This window comes from Leguminivora glycinivorella, chromosome 11 (genome assembly GCF_023078275.1).
Source record: "Leguminivora glycinivorella isolate SPB_JAAS2020 chromosome 11, LegGlyc_1.1, whole genome shotgun sequence".
Classification (NCBI taxonomy): Eukaryota; Metazoa; Arthropoda; class Insecta; order Lepidoptera; family Tortricidae; genus Leguminivora; species Leguminivora glycinivorella.
This window is the reverse complement of record NC_062981.1, coordinates 1,736,830-1,763,091: the sequence shown is the minus strand read 5'-3', so window position 1 is coordinate 1,763,091 and position 26,262 is coordinate 1,736,830. Positions and strand designations below refer to the sequence as shown.

General features: G+C 38.1%; 2 protein-coding genes across 3 annotated transcripts in view; one reads left to right on the top strand and one right to left on the bottom strand.

Moving 5' to 3' along the window:
• Window positions 1-26,262, top strand: part of LOC125230949 (stress-activated protein kinase JNK) — a 252,189-nt gene that overhangs the window by 93,298 nt on the left and 132,629 nt on the right. Inside the window, exons 2-3 of one of the 2 annotated variants that reach the window (XM_048136254.1) lie at window positions 3,259-3,313; window positions 26,007-26,036. The gene's annotated coding sequence lies outside the window, so the exon portion shown is untranslated. The remainder of the gene's footprint in view (window positions 1-3,258; window positions 3,314-26,006; window positions 26,037-26,262) is intronic. The other variant, XM_048136253.1, reaches the window with a different exon arrangement.
• On the bottom strand, window positions 21,259-22,842 carry LOC125230953. The gene is made up of 2 exons (XM_048136262.1): window positions 22,269-22,842; window positions 21,259-21,849 (listed from the first exon to the last, which is right to left on the bottom strand). The coding sequence occupies exons 1-2, from the start codon at window positions 22,561-22,563 to the stop codon at window positions 21,761-21,763; spliced, it is 384 nt and encodes a 127-aa protein (XP_047992219.1). The 5' UTR covers window positions 22,564-22,842; the 3' UTR covers window positions 21,259-21,760.

The window sequence follows — 26,262 nt, the reverse complement described above, 5'->3', positions numbered from 1 at the left end:
GGCGGGCCGAAGGCCCGACGCGGAGCTTCGAAACCCAGCGAAGGCCGAAGGCCGAGCTCTGCGTAGGGCCGAAGGCCCGGAGCGTCCCTGATCGGCTCGCCGGCGGACCGGGAAGTTGGAGCTTAAACACGACCCAATAGTAAAAGTGTCTTAGAGAAGCGAAACGACGGGTCGTACTATTGGGTCGTGTTTAAGCTCCAACTTCCCTACAACCCCCACAGTAACTACGCGGAGGGCCGAAGGTCCGGAGCGTGTCTGACAGGCTCCCAAGCACGCGAAGGCCGCAGGCCGAGCTGCGGGCAGAGAGTGCTTCCAAGCAGACAAAGGCTAAAGCAAAAAAGCAAACAAGTAAAGCAAAAAACAAACAAGCTAAGCAAAGAAACAAAAAAGCAAAAAAGCAAAGCAAAAAAACAAACAAGCAAAGCAAAAAAAACAAAAAAGCAACAAGAAAGACCGCGGGGCCCTCGGGCCCCGTGCACCTTTAAAAAACTAGTTTATGGTATATAAAATTGACTTATTGAGTATCAGTTGGCTTTAAAAGTAAAATTTTAAACTTATTTCACTGTCCATAATGGGGGATCCATTACTGGAGAACTGCCGTCCATAATTGGAGAAAAAACACCTAGTTTTCATTTGTTAAGTATGAAGAAACTAATAGGAGTATCCATTCTGCAATACGCTTGAAATGTAAAAGAAGGATGGGACATTCAAGATTTAACACGCTTAGAGGTAGAATTTTTACATTTATGAGTGAAATATCAAAAACAGGCGAATTTTTTCTTAAACTGTCCATGATTGGGTCCGTTACCTTAAGGCATTTGTTTGAAAAAGAGGAATGATGAATATTTTATTTTTTATTATTAGTAGAAATATTGATAGAACAATGATTTCCGAACACGAAATATCGTTACACAATCACACTATCCATTATATTATTTCTGATGAATTAGTCTATTTTGTTGGAAAGGAGCTGGCTATGTTTCTTGGGTATTCTAATACAAAACAAGTTTTACAAAGTATTGACCCTGATCTGAAAACATTTTTACGAAACATACCAAATGTTGGTAGTTGTATGCGTGCGAGTGTTTTAGTTTTCAATAATTCATCAATTATCACCAAAACTCGGTGATTATACATGTGTAAGCCGTCCAACAATGAATATGTGCCATATTCTTTTTTAAATAGAGTGGTAATGGCACTTGTAGATTGATCATTTATTATACTGTCTAAAATTGAAAATATATAGTAGAACGATTTGGTCATGATTTTTTTATGTAACAACAACTCAATGTCTTGATTATCATAAGGTGGCATATTAGATATAATCGCATATATCAATTCATCAGAAGACGCCACATAAGCACGTTTTCCTGCTTTAATAAACATTACCTATTTTTTCAGTGGAAGCATATAAGGTATAGTTTATGAAAACTATTACTATTATTATTCAGTTAGTTGAAACACTAGTATAAAAACATGAATAATACAAACACATTAAGTGTCATCAATAATATCTTAATTCGTTTAAATGAAAAATACAATCGAGACGAATTAGAAATTGAACTAACATACAAAAATGTCGATAAAGTTATTAATCATTTCAATGGATATAGTCGTCAACGAAGTGATTTTCAGTGAATTTGCAAAGTTAATAGTTTATGGGAAATAATCGTGTCATGTTATGTTAGAAATGTATATTTTAAATTATTGTGATTTGAGCACTGATGAATTTTCAAACATTATTAGATCTAAAAATAGGTGTATAGAATTAGTCTTGACCAAGACAAATTACATTGCTATAGTGCAAAATTATCAAATCATTGATAGACGCCCGATATTGAAAAATGTCAATATATTGAGCAATCATAAGGGTAGGATGATTGAATTGAATAATACAAAAACCAGATTTACATATATGAAATATTCAGATTTCATACGAAATGTAGTGAACGAAAGTATCATTATTGGTGAATGGGACAAGAAATGATAGATATACACATGTCTAATAAATTTGCGCATTCAATTTTAATTAATTTTATGAAAATAAAAATAAAAAATGTACTAGAGTTGAAAAACCAGTCACCAAGTTTCAAGATATTCAATCATGCCTATTTGTAGATTCGATCAAATGTCGGTTTTTCCGATGCAATGGATTCAAGTTAACCATCACTATCATCACTTGAGGAGTCATAGTCGGTTGGTACGTTCTCCGGTGTCTGATATGATTTTTTGCTTCTACTCTTATTCTTTTTTGGTGTTTCTTTATTTTTATCTATTTTTTCGCTTCAATACCGTTGCAGATGTTGTAGGCTGATTTTGTTGGTTCTGATTCATGTCCATGTATTGATATTGGTCTTGATTCTGATCCAGATTCTGATCCAGATGTTGGTCCATGTCCTGGTCTTGGTTCATGTTTTGGTCTTGATCCATACCCTGATTCATGTTCTGATCTTGATCCATGCCCTGATTCATGTTCTGGTCTTGATCCATACCCTGATTCATGTTTTGGTCTTGATTAATATATTGACCAATTCCCTGATCCATGTATTGTTGATCTCCTTGATTCATATTCTGACCCATAGTCTTTCGTAGTAGATTAGCCCTGGGTAAGTTTTTGAAGCTTGACAATATTCTTTGCCTTTCCTGTTCGTCGATTCGTTTGTATATCTTTGGGTCGATCGATTGTTTGTCATCAACAAGTTTTACATTATCAATATTGATATCAATCATCAAGTCATTCGAAATAATGTTCATAGCAATGTTTTTTTCACTTTGTGAAGCGATCATTGTCAAAGAATTGAGTTTATTAAACAGTTTATTGGCCTTGAGCCTGCTACGTTTGTACGCGTTAGAGTGTTTTATTGCTGAACTTGTATTATTCACTGAAAGCTCTGAACCGAGAATTTCTAAAATATTGTTTTTATAATTTTGCATATTTATCAATTCTATGGACAACTCAGTTTGTATATTAATCAAGTTTAATGTTTCGTCATTCAGATCCTGCATAAATGATTCGCATTCCTTCAATTTCGCATTATACCTGCGATCGATCATTTTTAATTTGGAAAAACTAGTTTCATTAGTTACGAGGCTTTCGAACTTTTTTTTTCAACTGAGACATAAAATTGATCAATAGTTGGCGTTTTGCATCTATGGTATGTTGTATATATTCAAAGCTACTCAAATGGTTATTGTTGGTCAAGTTATCGATATCAACATATTCATATACCGGTGCATCTAACACTTTTTTTGTTTCAGAGTAAATGCCAGTTATATCAAGAGAATCAGCATACGACATTATATCTGATACAGTGTAATTATGAATTGATTATTGTATTGACATGCATGTTGAGTTGATGTTAATCGAATATATTTGGTTACAAAATAATACTATCATTTATTGCTCATATTTACACAATCACTATGGCGTATCGTTTATCAATGTTTCTTGCAAGGTCAAGAATCAGGTTCATGCGATGATCAAAATTAAAATATGAAACTAGCATATTATTAATGTTTGCTACGTGTAAATAAATAGTTTCATCTGAATCAAAATGTGCGTCTAAAATACAGTTAATTATCACTGGAACATTAACACAGTCTATAAACATGCAATTTTTATTATCATATGCTATAATTCCAATAACATCATTATTTTTATATACATTATGGTCGTATTTAATTAATGTCTCCAATGGTGGTGCGTCGTTTGTCATTGGCACGTGTAATTTGTCATAGAAATAAACATGCGGCATACAACCTACAATAAAAATTATAAGACACTTGGCATAATTTATACAACGATTATAGCTAATGATTTTAGTATTTTGTCATCTATATAAATAAAACATATAAAGTTTATGAATTACGCCAAAAATCAAACAAATAAAACATGATTCTTGAAATATGCACTCATAGCTTGAAGGATACTATCGGTATTCTTGATCACTACTTTATGAGAATTCCAGAACTTAAAATTGAATTACACCCTGGCTCATGGAATCTGAACAAAACCACAAAACATTTTAATGTAATAGAAACAATAAATCTCTGTAAACGCTGTATATCTAGAATTATTGATGAATCAAAATTTCTGCCTTCAATATGGTACTATCCATTAATCAATTGTGAGACCATTACAAATGGTTTGTGTTACGGGTTCGCTATAAGTATACAAATGGTTCTGGCCATTAGTATATGCTCTGGTCTATTGCTATCTATTATAAATAGTCACATTTTAATTCTCATATTTATATTGTTGGGTGCGTAATTGCGTATATATATTTCATGGTTTTGTCCTATAAAAATAGGGATGGTTTTATATGCCATCACCAGGAATGATGGATATAATCTATGAATGAGTCTATGGTACGAGTTTATGGAATCTACGAATGAGTGATTTATACATATGTAATCACTATGTGTAGAAGAGCGGGTTTCACGTTGGTTGATGAAAAGTCCGGAGAAGAGTAGAGATTATTCTGTTTATTTAAAATATTAAAATGTTATATGAATGTTATGCTATGTTATCGAATGCACCCGGCCACGACGGTTCTCAAAAGTGCACTAATTTTAGGTAAATGAAAATTGGCTAACATAGAGTAAATTGCTGACTGGGCACACGTGCCGCACGAGGCCCGGAACGTGTTGAAGGTGCATTGCACCGAACATCTTGCGGGGGGCAAACGATGAGATGAGATGAGTAAGAGAATGATACAAGGTGATTAAACAATCAGCTTAATACTATTCACTAAACGATGTTTTTCTTAAAATTGGGGAGCTTCCCCGGTCTATGTGTGTTGATTCACTCATCTCGTGTTTAGGGCTTGTAATCACTTTCACTCGCGCACTGTTTATTTCTCCTTCACTCACACTTTTTGCTCGATATTGCGCACTAACACTACACTTGTTATCGTTACGGATGTCACCGGTGCTGGTGTGACGTGTGTTGTACGGCGTGGAGGCTGCGCTCGCGCTCGCTCGGGGCGGCGGCGGCGGCGGCGGCAGGTTCACCCGGCGTCTCACGGAGATGTTGCTTGCTGCTGTTGGTTCCTCTGAGTCGGTTGTGAATTCTGGAGTGCTTTGAGGTCTCCATTGGCAACGTTTTTTCCGGCAAACTAACGCAATTGCCATAATTGTTATTATGATCCAAAGGCAATAAATGGCAGTGTAGTGGTGTATATTATGCATGGAATAGTCGTTCTCGTCTGGGAGTTTACTTTCCTTTAGCGCTTTTATTTTTTCTTCTATATTTTTATCTTCTTTTCTTTCCTTGAAGTTTAAGCTGCTGTTTTCGAATTTTTCGATAGTGATGTTTATTATATGGTTTATTGGGTCGATTTCTGGTGTAGGTATAATATACTTTAAATTTGCGTTGCTTTGCATGTTCATGTGCGTATGAATTGCAAAGTTATCTGTTTTTACAATGCAATTCTCCTCGATGTAAATAATGTTAGAGCGTGTCAATGTTTGTGCTGTAACTCGATCCGTACATATTGTTCGAAACTGACACCGGTCGCAACAGAAATATAAATAATGATTTGCTTTTGATAGACTAGTCCACTTGTTCTGGCACGCGGCTATGTTTGTTTTGCATTGTAAATTCTTATTTTCGTCCTTTATGCATAAATCTTGATCCATGTTCATTTTATATATAGGTACCTTAAGGGGGCACATGTACGCAAACGGATCTCGTATGATACAAAGTTCGAGATCTTTTTCTTGTAGTGGAATGTATGCATCTTTCTGAAGGTTCATCGCTACGTATTTTTCTATGGGGACAACAGATATCATATTTCCGTCTGAACTATGCGGGACCGGAATAATGTTGTAAATATCATAACGGTCGCGTGTTGTTAATGGGATGCGAATCTCAAATATCATGTATTGGTCAGTCATTCTTGCTTTCACTTTTAATACTTTGTAAATGTTTTGGAGGTTTGTTTGTGTGTTGTCAGTTGGTAGGGTAAGGTCGCTCGTAAGTTGACCAGATATAATGTTTAATTCTTTTTGTAGTTGTTCGGGGCTGATAATATGTATATTCATTTTATCGCTATAAATGTTAGTTAACGTGTCTAATAACATATCTTGGATTGTCCTAAGGTGGTTTAACAAGTTATTTGCTGCCATGGCGATCAATGTAAATTGAGATATGCTTTCTGCATCTGTAATTTCTTTCTCCATTGCAGTGTTGCTCTTTTCTAAAGAGACTAGATGCTGGTGTATTAATTTGTGTTGCTTTTGTATGGTATCTCTTGTCCTCTGGAGCATGTTATATTCGGCTTCAATGATTGATGTTTGATTTTTCCACATTGTGACGATGTGTTTTTCGTTCGCTTTAATACTACTTATGTCATTTTGATATTGTTGAGCAAATTTATCATCTAAGACTCCAAATAAAGTATTTGCTAGATTTCCGACACCGTTGAAAAATCCGCGTTTCTTTCTTGTTTGCTGTTTTAGTTGATGTCTTGATAATACTTTATTGTAATGTTGCAGTTCGTCGTGTGAATGACGTAATTGTAGAAGGATGACGTCACAGTGTGAAAGGCTTTTTACTTGTTTACAAATAGTTTCTAATTGTTCGTTGTATTTTCTGTATGCTGATACCCCTTCCCAGAAAGGGCTCATGTCGTAGTACGCGACTAATTTCCATTCGTCCCTAACTAGCTGCATTGTTCCTAGCCTATCGAAGTATAGGCCTTGCCCTTCGTTGACAGGTGTCATTTTGACGCAATTTCCAGTTGTCAAAAATGTTATGAAATAAAATAGCATCATCAATATTGTCGTCATGCAACCTCGTTTAGCTGGTTTTTTAGTTTTGTTTTGTGTCAGTTGTTTGGAGGGTTCATTTTCTGATTTTGTCTTTTCCAAAGGCAAGAGAGAAAGTTTAACTACGGGTCTTTTCAGTATTCCTTTTTCTGTCTTAAGTGTTACTATTCGTACATAACCATCTTGACCTGCGTGTACGTCTATTACTCTTCCGAGCGCCCATTTTCCTGCTGGTAAATTATCTTCGTGTATGACCACTATGTCTCCTATTTCTATGTTTTTCTGAGGATTGCACCATTTCTGTCTTGCTGTAAGTAGGCTTAAGTACTCAGATTTCCACCTTTTCCAAATGTCATTGAATATTTTTTGTGTCAAACTCCATTTTGTGCGTGCGTCCTCATATGTTTCCATTATTGTTACACCTGCTCTTCCTTGTAAGAAGTGGGCTGGGGTTAGTGTGTTTAAATCATCAATGTTTTCGGTGAGGGGACACAGTGGGCGGGAATTCAGGCAAGCTTCTAATTGGGCTAAAACTGTTGAGTACTGTTCGAAGGTAAGCTTTTGCTCACCCACTACACGTTTTAAATGGTGTTTCAAACTCCTCACTGCTCGTTCCCAGAGGCCACCAGCACTTGGCCAGGATGGGGCATTGAAATGCCACTCAATTTCCATCTCGGCAATGTCTGCTAAGAAGTTATCGTCGAACGTGTTTTGTATTTCCTTCCACTGTTGCTTTAATATGTTATTCGCGCCTATAAAATTGGTTCCTTGGTCTGAGTATAGGTGCTTTGGGGCTCCTTTCCTGGCGGCCATTCTTCTTAGAGCTGCCAGGAATGCTGAGCTTGTTAGTTCTGTTACGAGCTCTAAATGTACTGCTTTTGTGACCATGCAGATAAAAACTGCAATGTAACCTTTCAGTGTTCGACTTCCTCGCGTGTTACTAGCTTTTATGTCAACAAACCCTGTGTAATCCACTCCAGTGTGAAAAAATGGTTTTGCTTCGTTGACACGGGCGGCGGGTAGATCACCCATGAGTTGATACTGTTTTTGCCCATCGATCTTTTGGCATGTGACGCATTTTCTAACTTGTTGTTTTACTCTATTGTTTCCGCCCATCACCCAGTACTCTTCTCTCAACTTGCTTGATGTAATCTTGGCGCCTCCGTGAAGTGTTATGATATGGGCATGTTCTATTAGTAATGTAGCAAGACGTGATTCCTTTGGAATGATTTTTGGGTGTCTCATTTCGTAAGGTAAATGCGCTTTTTCGAGGCGTCCTCCTACTCTAAGTATATGTTCGTTGTCCAGGAATGGATATAATGAGAAAAGTTTACTCCTTGTTTCTACTTTGTTATTCCTGCGTAAATGTTCAATATCTTCTTCTAATTCTTTGTTTTGCACGCTTTTAATTATAGCTCGTTTAGCTTTTCGCAACTCCTGTAATGTTAGATAGCTGGGTAAGCGGTTTCGCTTCAAAGTGAATGCTCTCAATATGTAGGCTACGATTCTTGTTACTTTTGTAATTGAACTATATTTGTTTAATAAATCATGAATAATATCTTGCTTGTTATTGTTTTGGCCCACATTTGATACATAGGATTTTTTCTCCTCTTCTGTTGTATGATATGTTGGTTTTTGACAACTTTCGTGTTCTGGCTGGAAATCAGCTAACCATGTTGGTCCTGACCACCATAAAGAGTTGTCTTTTAACTGAGATGCTGTTTGTCCTCTGCTGGCAGCATCCGCGGGGTTTTCTGACGATTTCACATAACGCCATTGTTCTTCTGTCATCACCTGTTTTATTTGTTCTACGCGATTGGCGACGAATGGTTTCTAGCGGCTTGGCTGTCCTTGTAACCATCCGAGGACGATCTTTGAATCGCACCAACCAAAGGTTTCCACAGTATGCTGTTGTAGAGATATTTTTATTTTTGCCATTAGTTTTGATAGAAGATGCGCTCCACATAATTCAAGTTTCGGCAGTGTTAATTGTTTCTTCTGTGGGACGACCTTTGTTTTTGCTGCGACCAGAATTGGTTTTGTTTGATGTTCAGTTCGTGCATATACTACACACCCATATGCTTCTAGCGATGCGTCACAGTACCCATGTAGTTGGATTACGTCATTCTGTTTACATAGCAACCATCTGGGTATTTTGCAATCGTTAATTAAGTGAATTTCTTCTTGTATTTTGGACCATTCTAAGTGTATGTCATCTGGGATGGGCTGATCCCATTGAACTGTTTGTTTCCATACTTTTTGGAATAAAATTTTGAGTTTTATGCTGAGCGGGGCAAGCCAGCCAAGTGGGTCAAAGAGTTTGGAGATGTCCGATAGAAGGGTTCTTTTTGTTGGTTTGTTTTTCTGCTTTTCAATTTTACATTGAAAAGTAAATACGTCTTCTGTTGGATTCCAACTTAAACCTAGTGTTTTAGATATGTCATCTTGTTTAAAGTTAATTGTTAGGTTTTGATTGTCTTGCTTGTTCTGTATATGTTCTAACACTTCTTCTCTGTTTGAGGACCATTTTCGTAAGTTAAATCCCGCTGTTCTTAACAAGTCGATAATGTCGTTTATCAGTTTTATTGCTTGCTCTATGGAATGTGAACCGTGTATAAGATCATCCATGTAGAACGATTCCTCTAAAACTTTGGACGCTTCTGGGTAGTTTTCCTGTTCGTCACGTGCTAGCCTTTTTAGTGTCATCATGGCTAAAAAGCTTGCACTTTTTGTTCCGTATGTAACTGTTGTAAGCTGAAATGATTGTAGTATCCCGTGCTCGTCTCTCCAGATGATTTTCTGAAGGTGTTGGTCATCTTCATGCACTAAGATTTGACGGAACATTTTTTCTAGGTCAGCGCAGAACACAAACTCGTACTGTCTTCATTTTAATAGCAATGTTTGTATGTCTTTTTGTAAATTTGGGCCCCTGTACATTAATTCGTTCAATGAGTATCCTGTTGATGTTTTGCTAGACCCATTGTACACCACTCTATACTTTGAAGTTAAGGATTCTGCGCGTTCCACAATGTGATGAGGCAAATAGCATTCCACTTTGTTGTTGTTTAAGGAAGGTTTCATATGTCCTAAGTCACTGTACTCTTTCATGAAAGCTTTGTATGCTTCAGCTAATTTGTTCTGTTTTTGGAGCTTGTTTTCCATGTGTTTAAATTGGGCTATTGCTTTTGCCTTGGACTCTCCTAATTTTTCTTGAAAGTTAGGTTTCATAGGAATGCGTACTTCGTATCTTCCGTCTACTGTTCTCTTCGTGTGTTCTTCAAAGTGCTTTACGCATTCCAAGTCTTCCTGTGATAAGTTTCCCTCTTCTGTTAATGTTATGTCTTCCACTTCCCAAAACTGTTGTATCTCTTCTAAGTTGTTAATAATTATATTACAACGGTAGGTTTCCAGTTCTTCTTCGTCATTTCCGCTTAAAAGCCACCCAAGTTGACTCTCCTGCGCCAGAGGTTGGTACTCATCCTCACCCTTTATTTTACCATCTAGAATAATCTGCGCATTAATCACTGATCCTAGAAGCAGATCTACTGGGCGACTAATGTTGAAGTCTGGATCGGCCAAGTTAAGATTCTGTATCATGGACCATGAAGGTCTCGAAAATGTTTCGCTTGGCAGACATTTCACAACTTTGTTCATGATAAAAACTTTTGCGTTAAATGTAAAGTCATTGTAAATCGACATACATTGTATTTTAAGTTTGCCCTTACAGTTGTTCTCTTTCTCTCCCAATCCATATATAACTCCAGAACACTTATCTCGTTTTAAATTAAGTATCTGAGCGGCCCGTTCTGTTATAAGTGAAATTTGGCTTCCGGGGTCTACCAGGGCCCGAAATGTGTGATAGGTGCCATCTGCCGCTTGCACTTTCAATATGGCGGTAGCTAATAAAGTTTCACAGAATGTAGTCTGTGAAATGTTTGTTGAATAACCCATCTGCTTATTCGAAGTAATTGCATTTGTTGCATAAGTTGAGGTCGATGGCTGAACTGCTGATGTTGTATTTCTAGCACATGCCTCGTGCAATAATGTGTTATGTTGACCTGAACATTTCTGACATGTTTTATTTGAGTTGCAAGCATTTCCATTATGACTAAATAAGCAATTTATGCATAATGCCAGTTTATTGACCGTTTGGAATCTTTTTTCCATTGGCATCTGCAAAAAATGTCGACAGCTGTAGATTCCATGTTGTAGTTTGCATAATGGACATTTGATACCTGAAACGTGCATAGCTTTCGCAATAGTTACATTTCCACTGTTATTTTTGTTAACTCCACTGTTACTGTTGTAATAAGGTCGATTATTGTATGATTGAATAGGTTTCCTAATGTTGTTAAATGTCGACTGTTGAGTGTTTCCTTTGTTGTTTAGAGACTCCTGTTTTCGGCGAGATGCTTCTAGACTCGTGAATCTTCCTTCTAAGAAATCAAAGAACTCCTGTAGTACTGGTAACTCCCTCGAGTTTTTTAATGATTCTATGTAGTCTTTGTGTGTCTCAGCGTCTAGCTTTTGAGTTAAAATGTAAACTACTAATGGGTCCCACGTAGCAATGTCTACTCCTAGATTTTTAACGGCATGCAAGCATTCCATTGCTGTGTCATGCAGTTTCTTTATTTGGGCTAAAGACGGTTGTTGCATGTTGGGTAGCCCAAATAATATGTTCATGTGGGAATTGAATATCAATTTAGTATTATTGTATCGATTATTGAGAATCTCCCAACAAACTACGTAATTTTCCGAACTTATCTGAAGATGCTGAATTAGACGCTCTGCTTCTCCCTTAACTTTTGACTTCAAAAATTGCATTTTTTGAGCGTTTGATAAGGCCGAATTGTTATGAATTGCTTCACTGAATAAATCTTTGAAAGAGACCCAAGAATTGTAATTCCCGTAGAAGGTAGGGATGTCCAAAACTGGTGTTGATTTTACCTTATGTTTTACAGACCACACCTTTTTGTTAATATTTTTCTTCATCATGTTATAAGTATTTTCATGCATGTTAAACACACTTTCATACGCCGAATCACCTAGGGAACCCTCGCTTTCCATTTCCCAGTGTAAATTGTCGATAGCCGACCAACGAGCCTCCAATGTTTTGAGAGTATCCTCTAGCTCCCATTTCTCTGTTAATAGGTCAATCTGAATGTTATTCACGGTCCGCGCGAAGGCTTTTATGTTAGCCTGTTGTTTACGCATCATCTCGTCCATCTTACTTTCGGTTCCCCTCTGCTGTTTCCCAAATATGTTTCCTCCTACCTCGGCGACGGATCCTGGCTCATCGCCTTTAGCAGCCGTCTCTGCTTGTTCTCTGTTAACGGTTGTTAATGTGCTTGTACTTGAAGCGTTCAGGTCGGTCTTAGATTCAATGTTCTTCTCGGATAATTCTTGATACTCTGCTGTTAGTTTGGCGTGGAAAGTGGTATATGATTCCTTAGTACTCTCATAAATCCTGTTAGTAAAATACGAACTAGATTGACTCTCCACCATACCCAACTGTTCATGGTTAAACTGGAACTCACTCCATAATAAGTTTAATGTGTCTAAACGTGTTTTAAAATATTCAAGCTTCGTTTTCCTGTCCGAACTGTCTTTTCTAAAGTTAGCGTAAGATGCCTCAATTAGACGTTGAATCTCCGCTTGACGCTGAACGTAGGCCATGTTGATTGATGATTATAAGTAAAATAAGGAAAGATCTTACTTGAATATCTCCTAGCGCTGCTCTGTTACTGCCAATACCACTACTGTTGCTTTTGAAACTCTGCTACTCCACTCCTTCAAACGCTGCAACCCTCACTCGTTGATTTTAAGTTCGTTCACCTCACACGATTATCAACCAAAGTATTAAACGCGCGAGATCCGATTCGAAGGACCATGTAGAAGAGCGGGTTTCGCGTTGGTTGATGAAAAGTCCGGAGAAGAGTAGAGATTATTCTGTTTATTTAAAATATTAAAATGTTATATGAATGTTATGTTATGTTATCGAATGCACCCGGCCACGACGGTTCTCAAAAGTGCACTAATTTTAGGTAAATGAAAATTGGCTAACATAGAGTAAATTGCTGACTGGGCACACGTGCCGCACGAGGCCCGGAACGTGTTGAAGGTGCATTGCACCGAACACTATGAATGAGTTAATTGTAACAATTCAGCTACGCCATATTCAGAGTTGATTTTAAATTTATTGATTTAAACTAACACGATCTTCACTCATATTATTAAATTAAAACGGGACTTAATCGCGTAAAACTTACGTTTTATATTTAACCCGACGTTTCGGACATGACATTACGTCCGTGGTCACGGGTAGACTGGCTGGGAGTTGTATCAACATCTTCTAGCTGTACGAGTTTTTCGAACTACCCGCACTTGATTCTCATCAGTCACTTTTACGCTAGGGTTGCCACCCTGCCTACATACAACACTCACGACATCCGATGGTATGAGACGGGAAGTTTTCTCACGTTTACACTTGCCAATCACTGGATTCCACGAAGATGAAATCCCTTGCCCTTCATTTTGATTGAAATTACGATGTTTCCTGATTTCAATCGCTTCACGTACTTTCCTGCTATAGTAAAGACGTTCAGTTGAAAGGACTTTGGGATTATGCAGTTCAATCCAGTGGTTCGGTCCTGACTCTAGCAAATGCTCGGCAACCGCAGACTTATTTATTTGTCGTTTTTTGACCGCCGCGATATGTTCTTTGACCCTTTCCGCTATGGTGCGTTTGGTTTCTCCAATATAAGAACTACCACAGCTACAGTCAATCTTAGTTCTTATATTGGAGAAACCAAACGCACCATAGCGGAAAGGGTCAAAGAACATATCGCGGCGGTCAAAAAACGACAAATAAATAAGTCTGCGGTTGCCGAGCATTTGCTAGAGTCAGGACCGAACCACTGGATTGAACTGCATAATCCCAAAGTCCTTTCAACTGAACGTCTTTACTATAGCAGGAAAGTACGTGAAGCGATTGAAATCAGGAAACATCGTAATTTCAATCAAAATGAAGGGCAAGGGATTTCATCTTCGTGGAATCCAGTGATTGGCAAGTGTAAACGTGAGAAAACTTCCCGTCTCATACCATCGGATGTCGTTAGTGTTGTATGTAGGCAGGGTGGCAACCCTAGCGTAAAAGTGACTGATGACAATCAAGTGCGGGTAGTTCGAAAAACTCGTACAGCTAGAAGATGTTGATACAACTCCCAGCCAGTCTACCCGTGACCACGGACGTAATGTCATGTCCGAAACGTCGGGTTAAATATAAAACGTAAGTTTTACGCGATTAAGTCCCGTTTTAATTTAATAATATGATTTTAAATTTCTTGTTAAATTCAATAATCTTATTTTCATTAAATAGTATCGACATTGGGGTTCGTCAAGGCGGACTAACATCTCCCGTGCTGTTCAACCTCTATGTAAATGGGTTAATTGAGGGGCTCAGCAACACACATGTCGGATGTCATATAGATAAAACATGTTTTAACAACATCAGTTACGCTGACGACATGGTGTTGCTGGGTCCGTCAAGTGACTCGTTAAGGCAACTCATTTGTGTGTGTGAGGGGTATGCTGTGGAACATGGTCTTAGGTATAACACTAGCAAGAGCGAGTTCGTTCTCTTTAAAGCTAGTAAGTACAACCCTACAACAATACCTACGATCATGTTGTGCGGCGTGCCCTTAAAAAGAGTTGAGAGGTTTAAATACCTGGGACATGTCATTACGGAGGACCTTAAGGATGACTTGGATCTGGAGAGGGAGAGAAGGGCGATGGCAGTGCGTGGCAATATGCTTGCCCGCAGGTTTGCAAAGTGTAATGAACAGGTTAAGTTGACGCTTTTTAAAGCCTACTGTCAAACGTTCTACACTTGCAGCCTGTGGGTAGCGTTTACCCAGAGGGCATATAACGCACTGAGAGTGCAGTATAACAATATTCTGAGGATGCTCTTGCGGCTGCCGAAGCATTGTAGTGCGTCCGGCATGTTTGCCGAAGTGCGAACTGACGACTTTTTCGCAATCAGACGCAAGCGTGTTGGATCGTTGCTTAGGCGAGTGCGTGGCAGCAGCAATAGCCTCCTCAGAGTACTGTCTGGGAACTACGACTGCCCCATAATTAAATACTGGGTGGAAGTTGCCATCGGCAAGGCTAAGTAAGAGTGTGTGTGTGTGTGTGTGTGTGTGTGTGTGTGTGTGTGTGTGTGTGTGTGTGTGTGTGTGTGTGTGTGTGTGTAATGTGTGTGGGTTTTCTTGTGAGTGTGTATGATAATTATTATGAATCTACTAACATAGTTTGTAAGTTAAAATTGTTACTAATATATTCTATGGATCAGTGGTCTGCAATAAATGTTTTTTATTTTTTATTTTATTTTTTATTGGGAATGCTACATAATATAAAATGTACTTGAAAATATAAGTATCAGAAACCTCACATTTGTCATGATTATTGTTTTTGTTTTTGACCTCAGGTTCATTGTTTTTATCATTTTCTACTTTTAATACAAAATGTTTCGAAACATAACTTGGGATATAATCCAATTGGGCCGTACCGACATACATGCACCCATTTTGTGAGTTTATCCAGTGCTCATTAGTTGCATATAATCATGTGCCAGGTTTTTATATTCTATAAATCGTGTACATTTATCAATACAGTAAGATATTTGGTCATACTCTTGTGTACACTTTTTAATATTAAATATTGATGAATCGCTAGTATCTATATGCTCAATTACTGTGGTCTTACTGTTATCAAAGCTTTCGGCTAGTCCGTCAATCTTATAGATGGATACTCCGTCATTTCTTTTATACATTACAAATTTTCTAGACTCATCAAAATGTTTTTGGACAATTTCATTATACAGAACCAGCCTCAGAGCCTGACCCAGAATCAGAACCAGCCTCAGAATCTGAATCAGAACCAGCCTCAGATTCAGAGCCTATATAATCAGGATCAGAGTCAGCAATTTGTTTTTTATTCTGGTCATCAACAAATATCACGCTATCACCACTATTATCATCGCTATCATAATAACTATCGTCTGTGTTTGTAAACTCGTAATATAATTCAATGTCATCCAAAACTTTTTAAATTTGTTAACGGTTTTAATAATGTCTTGCTTATCATCGATTATGAATAAGCTTTGCATCAACCCGTTTACCCTTTTAGAAATCATGTCTAACCATTCGCTCTTTTTCATTTTATCCTTTTGCTCCAACATGTAACTAACACATCCACATCGACAAAACGCTTGGCAATTTTCACAGACCATTGTATTGACTTTGAAACATTGCAAATCGCAACAATACTCCATGATTGCAGACTATTGATAATTGAACAAAGTCAAAGTCCCCTGCCCTCACTGCCCTGGCTCGTCGAAGTTATACGTGAACCCACGCGGCCTCAACGTACACATCACCCGGCGTCACCAAAATTTGCTCACCGCTTCAGCTGATGGGATTTTACCTGTCCCGGATCCAAGTCACGCCGGATTTGACAGCCTCGCGACGTTAAAGAAAAACATCCGTGTGTTGAAACACATTCCGAAAGGAGCCCGAAATCTTGCAGCTGGTAAATTATCCGCTTTAATAGAAACTTGTGTGCAATCAAACGACGTCAACGACTGGTTTGCGCTTCTTTCATTTGCCTTTACAGCTTTGAGGGTTCCTGAAAGAGGCACTGGCAAGAGTGGCAAGTCGTTGACCTCACAGGTCAAGGAAAATATAGATACTCTTAATATGTATTTCCCTGACGAAACCAATCAGAGGCCACATTCAGTTTGCCGTACAATAGAAGCCAAAGTTCACGATGGCGATCTGAGGGGTGCGGTTCGTATCTTGTTATCGGACTCTACTTTGGCTCCGTCAAATGCTGAAACTTTAAGAGCCTTAATGGACAAGCATCCTTCACCATCTAGGCAGCTGGTGTTTCCTTCTGAGCCTGATTTGAAAACCCCTTACCTCACTGTGTCAGTTGCAGATGTTACTAATGCCATCGGGTCCTTCTATAGCGGGTCTGCTTCTGGCTTAGACGGCCTTCGACCTCAACATTTCAAGGAGCTTACTTCTCAAGGTGCCGGAGATAATGGTCCGAAATTGCTCGAGTCACTGACTAAGTTATCCAATTTTCTTCTACGGGGTATGCTAACCCCCAGGTTAGTCCCTTTCTTTATGGAGCATCTTTGTGTGCTTTATCAAAAAAGGATGGCGGAGTTAGGCCCATAGCAATTGGGAACACGATTAGGCGGCTAGTTGCAAAATTGGGTTGTCGCGCTGTTAGAGATGAGATGTCAGCCTTCCTTCAACCATGTCAAGTTGGATTTGGCACACCCTTGGGATGTGAATCGGCCATTCATGCAACTAGGCATTTTGCCATGGCACACGAACACAGCGACACCGTCATAGTAAAACTGGATATAAAAAATGCTTTTAACACTGTAGAAAGGGATGTAATTTTAAAAGAAGTCCAAAACCACACTCCTACATTATTTTTTACCTTTTACATTACCTTTACTACGATGGTAATGAGATCGCTTCGCAGGTTGGTGCTCAGCAAGGTGACCCTTTGGGCCCCCTTGTTTTTTGTTTAGCCATGCAGAGTGCAATAACGGCTTTAGAATCACCTTTGAATGTTTGGTATCTCGATGATGGTACCATAGGGGGTGGTTCTGAAGCCGTTCTTGACGACATTGCCAAGCTTTTACCAGCGTTGCGGGCCATCGGTTTAGAAATTAACTCCTCGAAGTGTGAGTTGTTTCCTTGTGGCCCGTTGACGCGTACTTGCCTGTCAGATTTTGAGTCTATGTTGCCTGATATTAGGATACTAAATAAGTCCACATTTAGTCTCCTTGGAGCTCCAATCTTTCCTGATGGGGTAAGCTCACTGCTCCAGGCAAAAACGATGGCTCTGGATCTTTCCTTACAGCGCTTAAATCAGTTGTCGGCGCATGTGGCTATTATTCTTTTACGCAATTGTTTTGCAATGCCGCGCATAACATACACCCTGAGAACGACGCCTACTTGGTTCTTTAGACAGGAGGTCAACGACTTTGATAGTGTACTCAGACGAGGGCTTGAGGCCATTTTGAACGTACACTTTGAAGAGGCTCAGTGGCGGCAGGCAACACTGCCTATTCGCTATGGGGGTGTAGGAGTCCGTGCCATGCAAGACGTCGGAGTTGTCGCCTTTCTTGCCTCGGCTCACGCGTCGTCGGTACTAGTCACTAAGATATTACGTTTACATGGTGACAGTATCTACGTCCCGTTTGTTCGCGAAGCGCTGGTTGAGTGGTCCTTTCGCTCGCCAGGAGGGCTGCAGCCCGAAAATCTTGCTTCACAAAGGCTTTGGGACGATATACTCTGCAAACAAGTCTATGCAAACCTGCTTAATGGCGCTCATGCATCAGATGCGGCACGACTGAAGGCTGTTGCGGAACCGGAGTCAGGCGCTTGGCTGCATGCACTGCCTTCGCCTCACATAGGAACACTATGGGATAGCAAATATTATATTTTACAAAGCTTGTATAATATTTTGGCGAAATTTGTTATTTTAATTGATAAAAATCACATTTTTTAAGGCTCGGCGGGTTGTCCGTCCCCCCGCGGTGAGTACGGGAAGACCGTCTAGTGCTTGTTGTCCCGTAATTTCATATGAGACTAGGTTCCAAAACCATGATCATTGTTATTTTACGTAATAACAGGGCAGAATGTGCTAGATAATTAATTAAATAACGTTGAAACTTTAAACATATAAGCATTTTTCCATTTATAAGGCAAGTAGATGGGGTTCATAACCTTTTCTTTTCAGGTCCAATTTAGTCACGATATTACAGGCTCATATAAATCCAACTAATTATTTGTTTTTGAAACTTGGTTATTAAGTAAAGGTAATAGGATATTAGGTACGTGAAATAGTTTGGTAACATTTCTTAGCAATGTCCCAGACATTATAAAATATGTTTTCAGGGGTGCTGATTTCAAAATCAATGACCAATTTGGAATTTGATATTACTGACTGTCACTTTGACACAAAAGTCGTCATGGTTGTCGTAAATAAGTTTTCGGAGGTGCTGATTTCAAAATTAATAAATAATCTGGAATCTGACATTGCTGACTGTCACTTCGACGCAAAAGTCTTAATAGGTGTCGTCAGATAGGTTTTCGGAGGTACTGATTCCAAACTAATGACTAATTTGAAATGTGACATTGCTGACTGTCACTTTGACACAAAAGGCGTCTGGTGTGTCGTCAAATAAGTTTGCAGGGGTGCTGATTCCTAAATTAATGATCAATTTAGAATTTGACATAGTTGACTGTCACATTGACTTAAAAGTTTTCATGGGTGTCATCAAACAGTTTTTTGGCTGTAATGGTTATTGGAATCAGCACCCCCGAGAACCTGTTTGACCACACCCATGACCACTTTTGTGTCAAAGTGACAGTCAGAAATGTCAGATTCCAAAGTGGTGTTTAAATTTTAAATTAGCACCCCCGAAAACATATTGATGACACCCATGACGACTTTTGTGTCAAAGTGACAGTCAGCAATGTCAATTAACGGTCAGGTAGCCGTAAAATAGTCGGTCAAAACCGTCTTTAAGGGTGCCCATACGGTCCCTGTTGGGTAATGCTGATTATAAAAATAATGACCAACTTGAAACCCTATACTCTCTTTTAGAATATTTGTCGCCGCATTTTGCACAATCTACATAAAAAAGGGGTAGAACTTATGATAATTCTACCAACTTAAATTTGATGATGAATAATGCAGTGTAGGCTTACTTCTGTTCACCTCTTATCATTCTTCACAACCATGTCACATATATTTTATTTTTACTTAATACTTTCGAATGATTGAACGAAATACAGTTTTGGTAATGATTATTACCAAAACTGTATTTCGAAGTTAAAATCAAAAACGGTACAACTACCATAAGCCAAAAACGTACTTATATATTGATATCGTTTACACTCGACTTATTTCCAATAAAGCCTAAAAAAGGTTAGCAACTCCTTGTTTATCATATGCCGGTCTTGCCTTTCTCTTTTATGTCGGACTTTCTGAGTAGGCACAATTTCTAAGTGACATATTTCAGAATGTAAAACTAGAAATTGAGCGCGTTTTGAGTAAATTAATAGTACTAGTCAGAAAGAACGGTTATTAAATGACTACGTTACATATACAATATACAAATATTCCGACTGCTTCTATTTTATTTTAATTTTTTGCGGAACCATGTTGAACTCGATGTTCGAGTTCGAAACACAAATCAAGATTATTGTGTACTAGTGTTCGTCCTAGGGATATGTATTGAACACCAATGGCTTGAGGATGAAAAACTGGTATACCTTCGGAGGTGTGAGAGGCGTAGATATACAGGGTGTTTCCTGTAACAGGAGCAATAAATTAAAATATAGAGCCTCTAACTAATCAGTAATTAAGTCCAAATGGTTTTAATTAATTAAACTGAAAAATAATTTTACCGTTATTTTCTAACAAAATAAATCGAGCCAGCAATGTACAGCCGTCAGCCGCCACACTTGGCAACCATTGATTCACTACTATCGTGTTTAGTCGGAATACTTCGTTGAATGTGACACAAGTGTCACAAAAAGGATGCTCGAGTTCTTCAATCACTTCAGTGACTATTTTTTAAGTATTTACAGATAACACTTGATATGATAGCAATAAAACTAATAAACACAACGGACTTTTACGTAACTGTTTAGAAAATAACTTTGCAAACGTAAACTACCTATCTAGGTAAAATAATTAACCACAATAAAAAATCAAAATGTTTATTGAGTCCAAGCTATGCGTGGCTTACATTTTTATTGTTGTGTTCTGTGTTTGTGTTCTTTTAGTTGTTCTCATAAAGTAATGATTCGTGATGGACATTGCATTTTGGTTACACATTGTTTACAATAATAGGTCCTAGCTGATGGATGATGATAACCGTCGTATGTTATTTGTCGTAACCCTCGACTTGATTTTCTCTGGTTTCAGCGTAATTAAGGTTTGTCGTACAATAACGTAAACGCGATTCACACCATAGTAATTTGTAATATTGCCCAGACTTTAGACTCGATAACTTGACATTCTCAATCATAACACGGTTGAAGTTGAACGTCACGTCTTGTCACTATTCTTAGATAAGCCAAAGAGGTTCCAACATTTACGGCACTTAAGAGTTCTGTGATTTAGGCCAAAAAGGTTACAGCATGAAAAACGGGCTTTGGTTATGGTATGGCAAAAATTAAAAACGCTCATTGCAATCAAAAAGTTTGCATTCGGGATTGCGTGGTAGGTATGTCAAACCCACAAAGGTGTATAGGAGAACCTTAGTCACAAATTAAGGCCGATAGAGAGGTCAAGTAAATAGCTGTGTTTCGTTTTCATTAACCGAGTAATGACGAATTCAAAAGTAATTCAAATGTCAAGATTGCCACTAGTGCGACACATTGTCTTCTCTTTCGGACTGTGAATCAATGGCACTTGTCAAAAGAAGTTGGAGTATTTACATCGATTACTTACACTTAATAAAAATGCAATAATTGAATAAATTTTGGTTTTATGCACGTATAATGAAATAGTTAAAGAAAACAAAAAATAACTAAAATTCTATGGCTTCTTGTCAGAATCCTTAATAATTAATTGCCTACTAGCCACTTACTTAATTTAAAATGTTCTCGATATGCTGGCCATGTGCTTGTATGCATGCTTCGTACCCATTTCGTACCTTAATAATGTATTTCGATGAACTACATTTAGATCACGTTGCCGTATGGTGTTAAATGCCTGAATAATTCGATCTTTTAACATTTCTACATTATCCACTTCGGCAGAATACACGTCGTTTTTGATAGCTCCCCATAAAAAGAAGTCCAGACAAGTTAAATCCGGCGACCTCGGTGGCCATCGCTTAGGTCCGAATCGTCCGATCCATCGATCTCCAAATAATTCAGACAACTTTTCACGGATTGCCACAGTGGAATGAGCAGGGGCTCCATCGAGTTGGAACCATGTTGCGTTTCTTATTTCCTCCGGCAGATTGTTGTAATACTGTAACAAAGTGCCATTTATCAAGTCTAAAAAACGGACTGTATTTAAATTACCATCGATGAATACCGGATCAATTATCGTATTTCCGTGTACAGCTGCCCAGACGTTCACAGAGAACCGATATTGGTGAGCTGTCTGTCTCATTAAACGGGGGTTGTTCGTACTCCAATAATGGGTATTTTTTAGATTCCATAGTCCATTGTTAGTAAACGTTGATTCATCGGTCCAGATAACATTTTGTGCGAATGTTATATCGCGTCTGTCCCCATGGCACTGTTCCATGAACCACTCACAATAAACTTGCCGCGCTAAGTAATCTCGCTGCAACAAAGCCTGCACTTTTAAAAATTTGTATGGATGCTTCTTATTCTTTTTTAAAACTTTGTGAACAATACTATTATTGACACCAAATAACAGACCCGCTCTCCTTGTGCTGGTAGTTGGACGTTCACGGAAGTGCTGAAGAATCCGTCGTTCCAGTGCCAGTCTGACGTTAAATGCTGCACCAGGCCCTTGTGGCGGCTGCACTCTGCCGGATATGGGCAGGTCGTCCCGCACACATTGCACAGCGTTCACAATGACGCGGCCGTTCGCAGGATGCCTCCGGTTAGGATTCCGCTCCCGGTACAAATTGAGAGCTCGAGCAGCATTGCCTCTCGTTTCTCCGTAGAGCAAAATCATGTCACATAATTCTTGAGAAGTATATCGTGCCATTTTTCAGCGACATTGACAATTTAATTGACAAGTCAGTACTACTTTTTATTTTAAATTATCCGAATGAGTTGAATAAAAAGTTCAGACCGAAAGATTTTACGATTTTCAAGACGGATTTTAAAAAATAACCAAAATTCGAGTGTCATTTTGTGTGACTTACAATTGAAAATTGTTCCTAGTCCGCCTAGATAAGACTACTATTTGCGATTGGTTTAAGATTATTTCTGAAGTTAGCCCCGGTACCACGACACTAAATGACCGTAAAGCGATAATTTCGCGATAGTTAGTAGGGTGGAGCGAAAAAACACTTTTCTGGAATTAGCAAACCTAATAGTTATCAATTAATGCCCCTTAGTCTATGAAGCCATTGTGCAAATTTTCAGCTTTTTAAATCAACATCTTCTGCCTCCGCATTTTGTTTGAAATTTTGAAAATCTCATACAAACCTGAAAATTCACTTTTATATAAAAAATGTTTTTCGGCAGTATTATGTTCAATATACATTATTGATACATATTATTACAAGAAACTACCAAAAATTGCGATAATAGCGTTAAAAATCGCCAATTTTCAGTATTTTAGCGGCTATTTTGGCGAATGTACTGAAACTAGACAAACTTTGGCGATTCTTGGCGCTATTTTCGCAACTTTTTGTAGTTTCTCATAATGATAGGTATCAATAACATATACTAAACATAATACTGCCGATTTTTTTTTTAAATCTGAAAGTTGAATTTTTAGGTTTGTATGAGATTTTCAAAATTTCAACCCTAATGCGGAGGCAGAAGATGTTGATTTAAAAAGCCGAAAATTTGCACAAAGGCTTCATAGACTAAGGGGCATTGATTGATAACTATTAGGTTTGCTAATTCCAGAAAAGTGTATTTTCGCTCCACCCTAATAGTTAGCATCCACTGACTGTGAAATTTAATTTGAATTGCTCTTTCTCCATATTTAAGGACTTTGGAACATTAAGATATTTTAACTATGACTACTAATAATCTAAGGAATCTACATTTTAATTTATTGCTCCTGTTACAGGAAACACCCTGTATAAACACAAAAGTTAGAGTCAATAGACGGTCTTTCCGGGTAGACGGTGTTCCCCACACTGACCTTATACACTTGTTTATAGTTTCGGCGACGCCGACGTTTCTTTCCATTCATATGTTGCCCGAGAATAAATTGTCAAAATTTTGGTCTCGCCCATATTGGGAAATCATATACTATATATTAATTATGCACATATTTCTATACATAAAAATGGATTCTTAGGAGGTACTACCTTCAGGTTTAAGTAAGTAAGTAAGTAAGTAAATATTCTTTATTGCACCATTTTACATGTTATATGTATACAGAATGTTTAGTGAGAGTATAACTAGGTAACAACAGGCTACTACTACGCTACTACTACTAAGTACTATTTTGTTCGTGCACAATATTGTTATTTGTCAAAAGTCAACTCCAGGCACAAGCAAAATGTGTTGTTTAAATGTTGATTTCATACCTAATGGTACAAACGTATTGAACAAATGGAAAGAATATAGATTTACAAAGTATATCTCGAAAAATAATACAGGTCGTCCTTACGTTAGGGATTCCCAATGAAAGGCTTGTAGCGCGGAAGGGGTTGTCCGGTCCCTGCAGTGTATATAAGTGTGTGCGGTACGTCCGTCCCGTTACCGAATTTAGCGTTCGTTATTTTTTTTTGTATGGGAATTTCCATAGATGAAGGTACTACGGGGAGCCGCTACAGCGCCATCTGTCGTGGAGCTACGTCACAGGCCAGGTAGCTGGCCTCCCCGCGTACCTGGACTGGCAGCCCACTTCGGCGGGGACACCGAGCTGATAAAAGCGGCTGCACGACCTTCAGAGGCCTCTTGTTCCGGCAACGTTCGTTAGGGTTTAAACAAGTTCATTTAATTTGTAATTAATTGTTGTTGATTAAATAAAAGTATTTAGTAGTCCAGTGTTTTATCTTTACTTCATAATCAGAGTAGTTAGATTACACTGTCTGCGTCTGTTAACTGTGATGCAACTGGCCGAGGAGTTGATCTGTAAATAATACACGAATTATGTATACACATAGACATTGAATTATGTATACACATAGACATTGAATGCTAGACGTGTTTGTAGCCCGTAGACGTCTACGACGCTACGACAGGTGCTACGAAATGCTACGAGCAGCTTGCGTGCACACTACGTGAGGCCAATTCTAACTGCTTGATACAGTTTTGATTTGATATTCATACAACCTTCTAGTCGATAATTCACAAAAAATAGGCGGACCGTATGCTTGTTTGCCACCGAAATAGTATAAAAAAAATCTCGTTTTAGAGGCCAATATTATCTTTGGGTTGCGGAGCCACATCAGGTAGTTGAAAAAAATATAATACACTCCGTATTGATGGATAAAGTCGAACAAAAAGGGTACCTTGGAACCAACAAGTAACATAGGCTTAGAATAAATTTAAAAGTGGAAAATGTCTGCCTTGGGTGAGACTTGAACTCACGGCCTCTGGGCCTTCAAGTCTCACCCAAGGCAGACATTTTCCACTTTTAAATTTATTCTAAGCCTAGTGGCATCGATTGCAGACGTTTCTGCTAATCAGAAGTTAAAATTCAACAAGTAACATATCTACGGTCGTCTAGATGGCTACATTTTTGGTTGGTTCTCGGCTAGGTGGCGCTAATATAAATTTTTTACAATTTTAACATATATCAAGTTAAAAACATGGGTCAAATTGTCAAAATTGAGGTTCAAAATAATTAATTTAATTAAGATTTAATTTGTGTTTTAATTAGTTTTTCCTTTCAATTCGCTCAAAGGTTGACTTTAAAAGATCCCTTGTAGGGATAAGTTCGCCTTTGTACACCATAACTATACTGTATTTCTATGTCCTAACTAGTCTTATGTACAATAAAGTGTTTACATACATACATACATACAAAATGGCATGATATATTTTAAAATCAGAATTGGCATGCATGTATCATTCAAATGTAACGGTTGTTGTCCTGACTGCCATCGTGTGTGTGTGGATTGAGTGAGCACCTTCCGAAAATTTAAAAAAATATGCTGATAATGATATGAAAATATATTCATTTAACATATAATATTTATATACTAACATTAACACTCACATGTTAGTATATAAATATTATATGTTAAATGAATATATTCACTGTTTTCGTTGGTAGTTTGTGAGAACTGAGTGAGCACATGTTAATGGCTGTATCTTTTGATTTATCTTTTTACAAATTCAGAGATTCGTTTTACAATTGTTTTAGAACTTTTACTAAATGATCAGCATATTTTTTTTTATTTTCGGAAGGTGCTCACTCAATCCACACACACACACTGCCATCTACTGCGGTTTATGTACAGCGTGTTCTAAAAAAAGTACAATAATATTAATAAAAGTTTTTTTTTGTTACAGAATCCTGAACAAACCCAGTTTACTGATTTGGTAAGTTCATCATCGACACTATCTTTGAAAAAATGAATAGAAAATAATAGGTGGCGCCACCGTCTATTTAAAAACGGTTTTGCATGTGGCAACTGTTCTGAGAGCTTTGTATGAGGACAGTTAAGTGTTGCTAATACTTAATAAAAATAAGTATTAGTTCAATTTCTACTGTTTTTTTTTGGCAAGCTGTAGGGATCACGTAATTGATGCACTTTGCGTTTATCTT

Coding starts and splice junctions, on each gene's coding strand:
- LOC125230953 (XM_048136262.1), bottom strand. CDS start 22,563: ATGGCACGATATACTTCTCAAGAATTATGTGACATGATTTTGCTCTAC. Junction 21,850..22,268: donor TACCAGCACAAGGAGAGCGG/GTCTGTTATTTG, acceptor ACTTTGTTACAG/TATTACAACAATCTGCCGGA.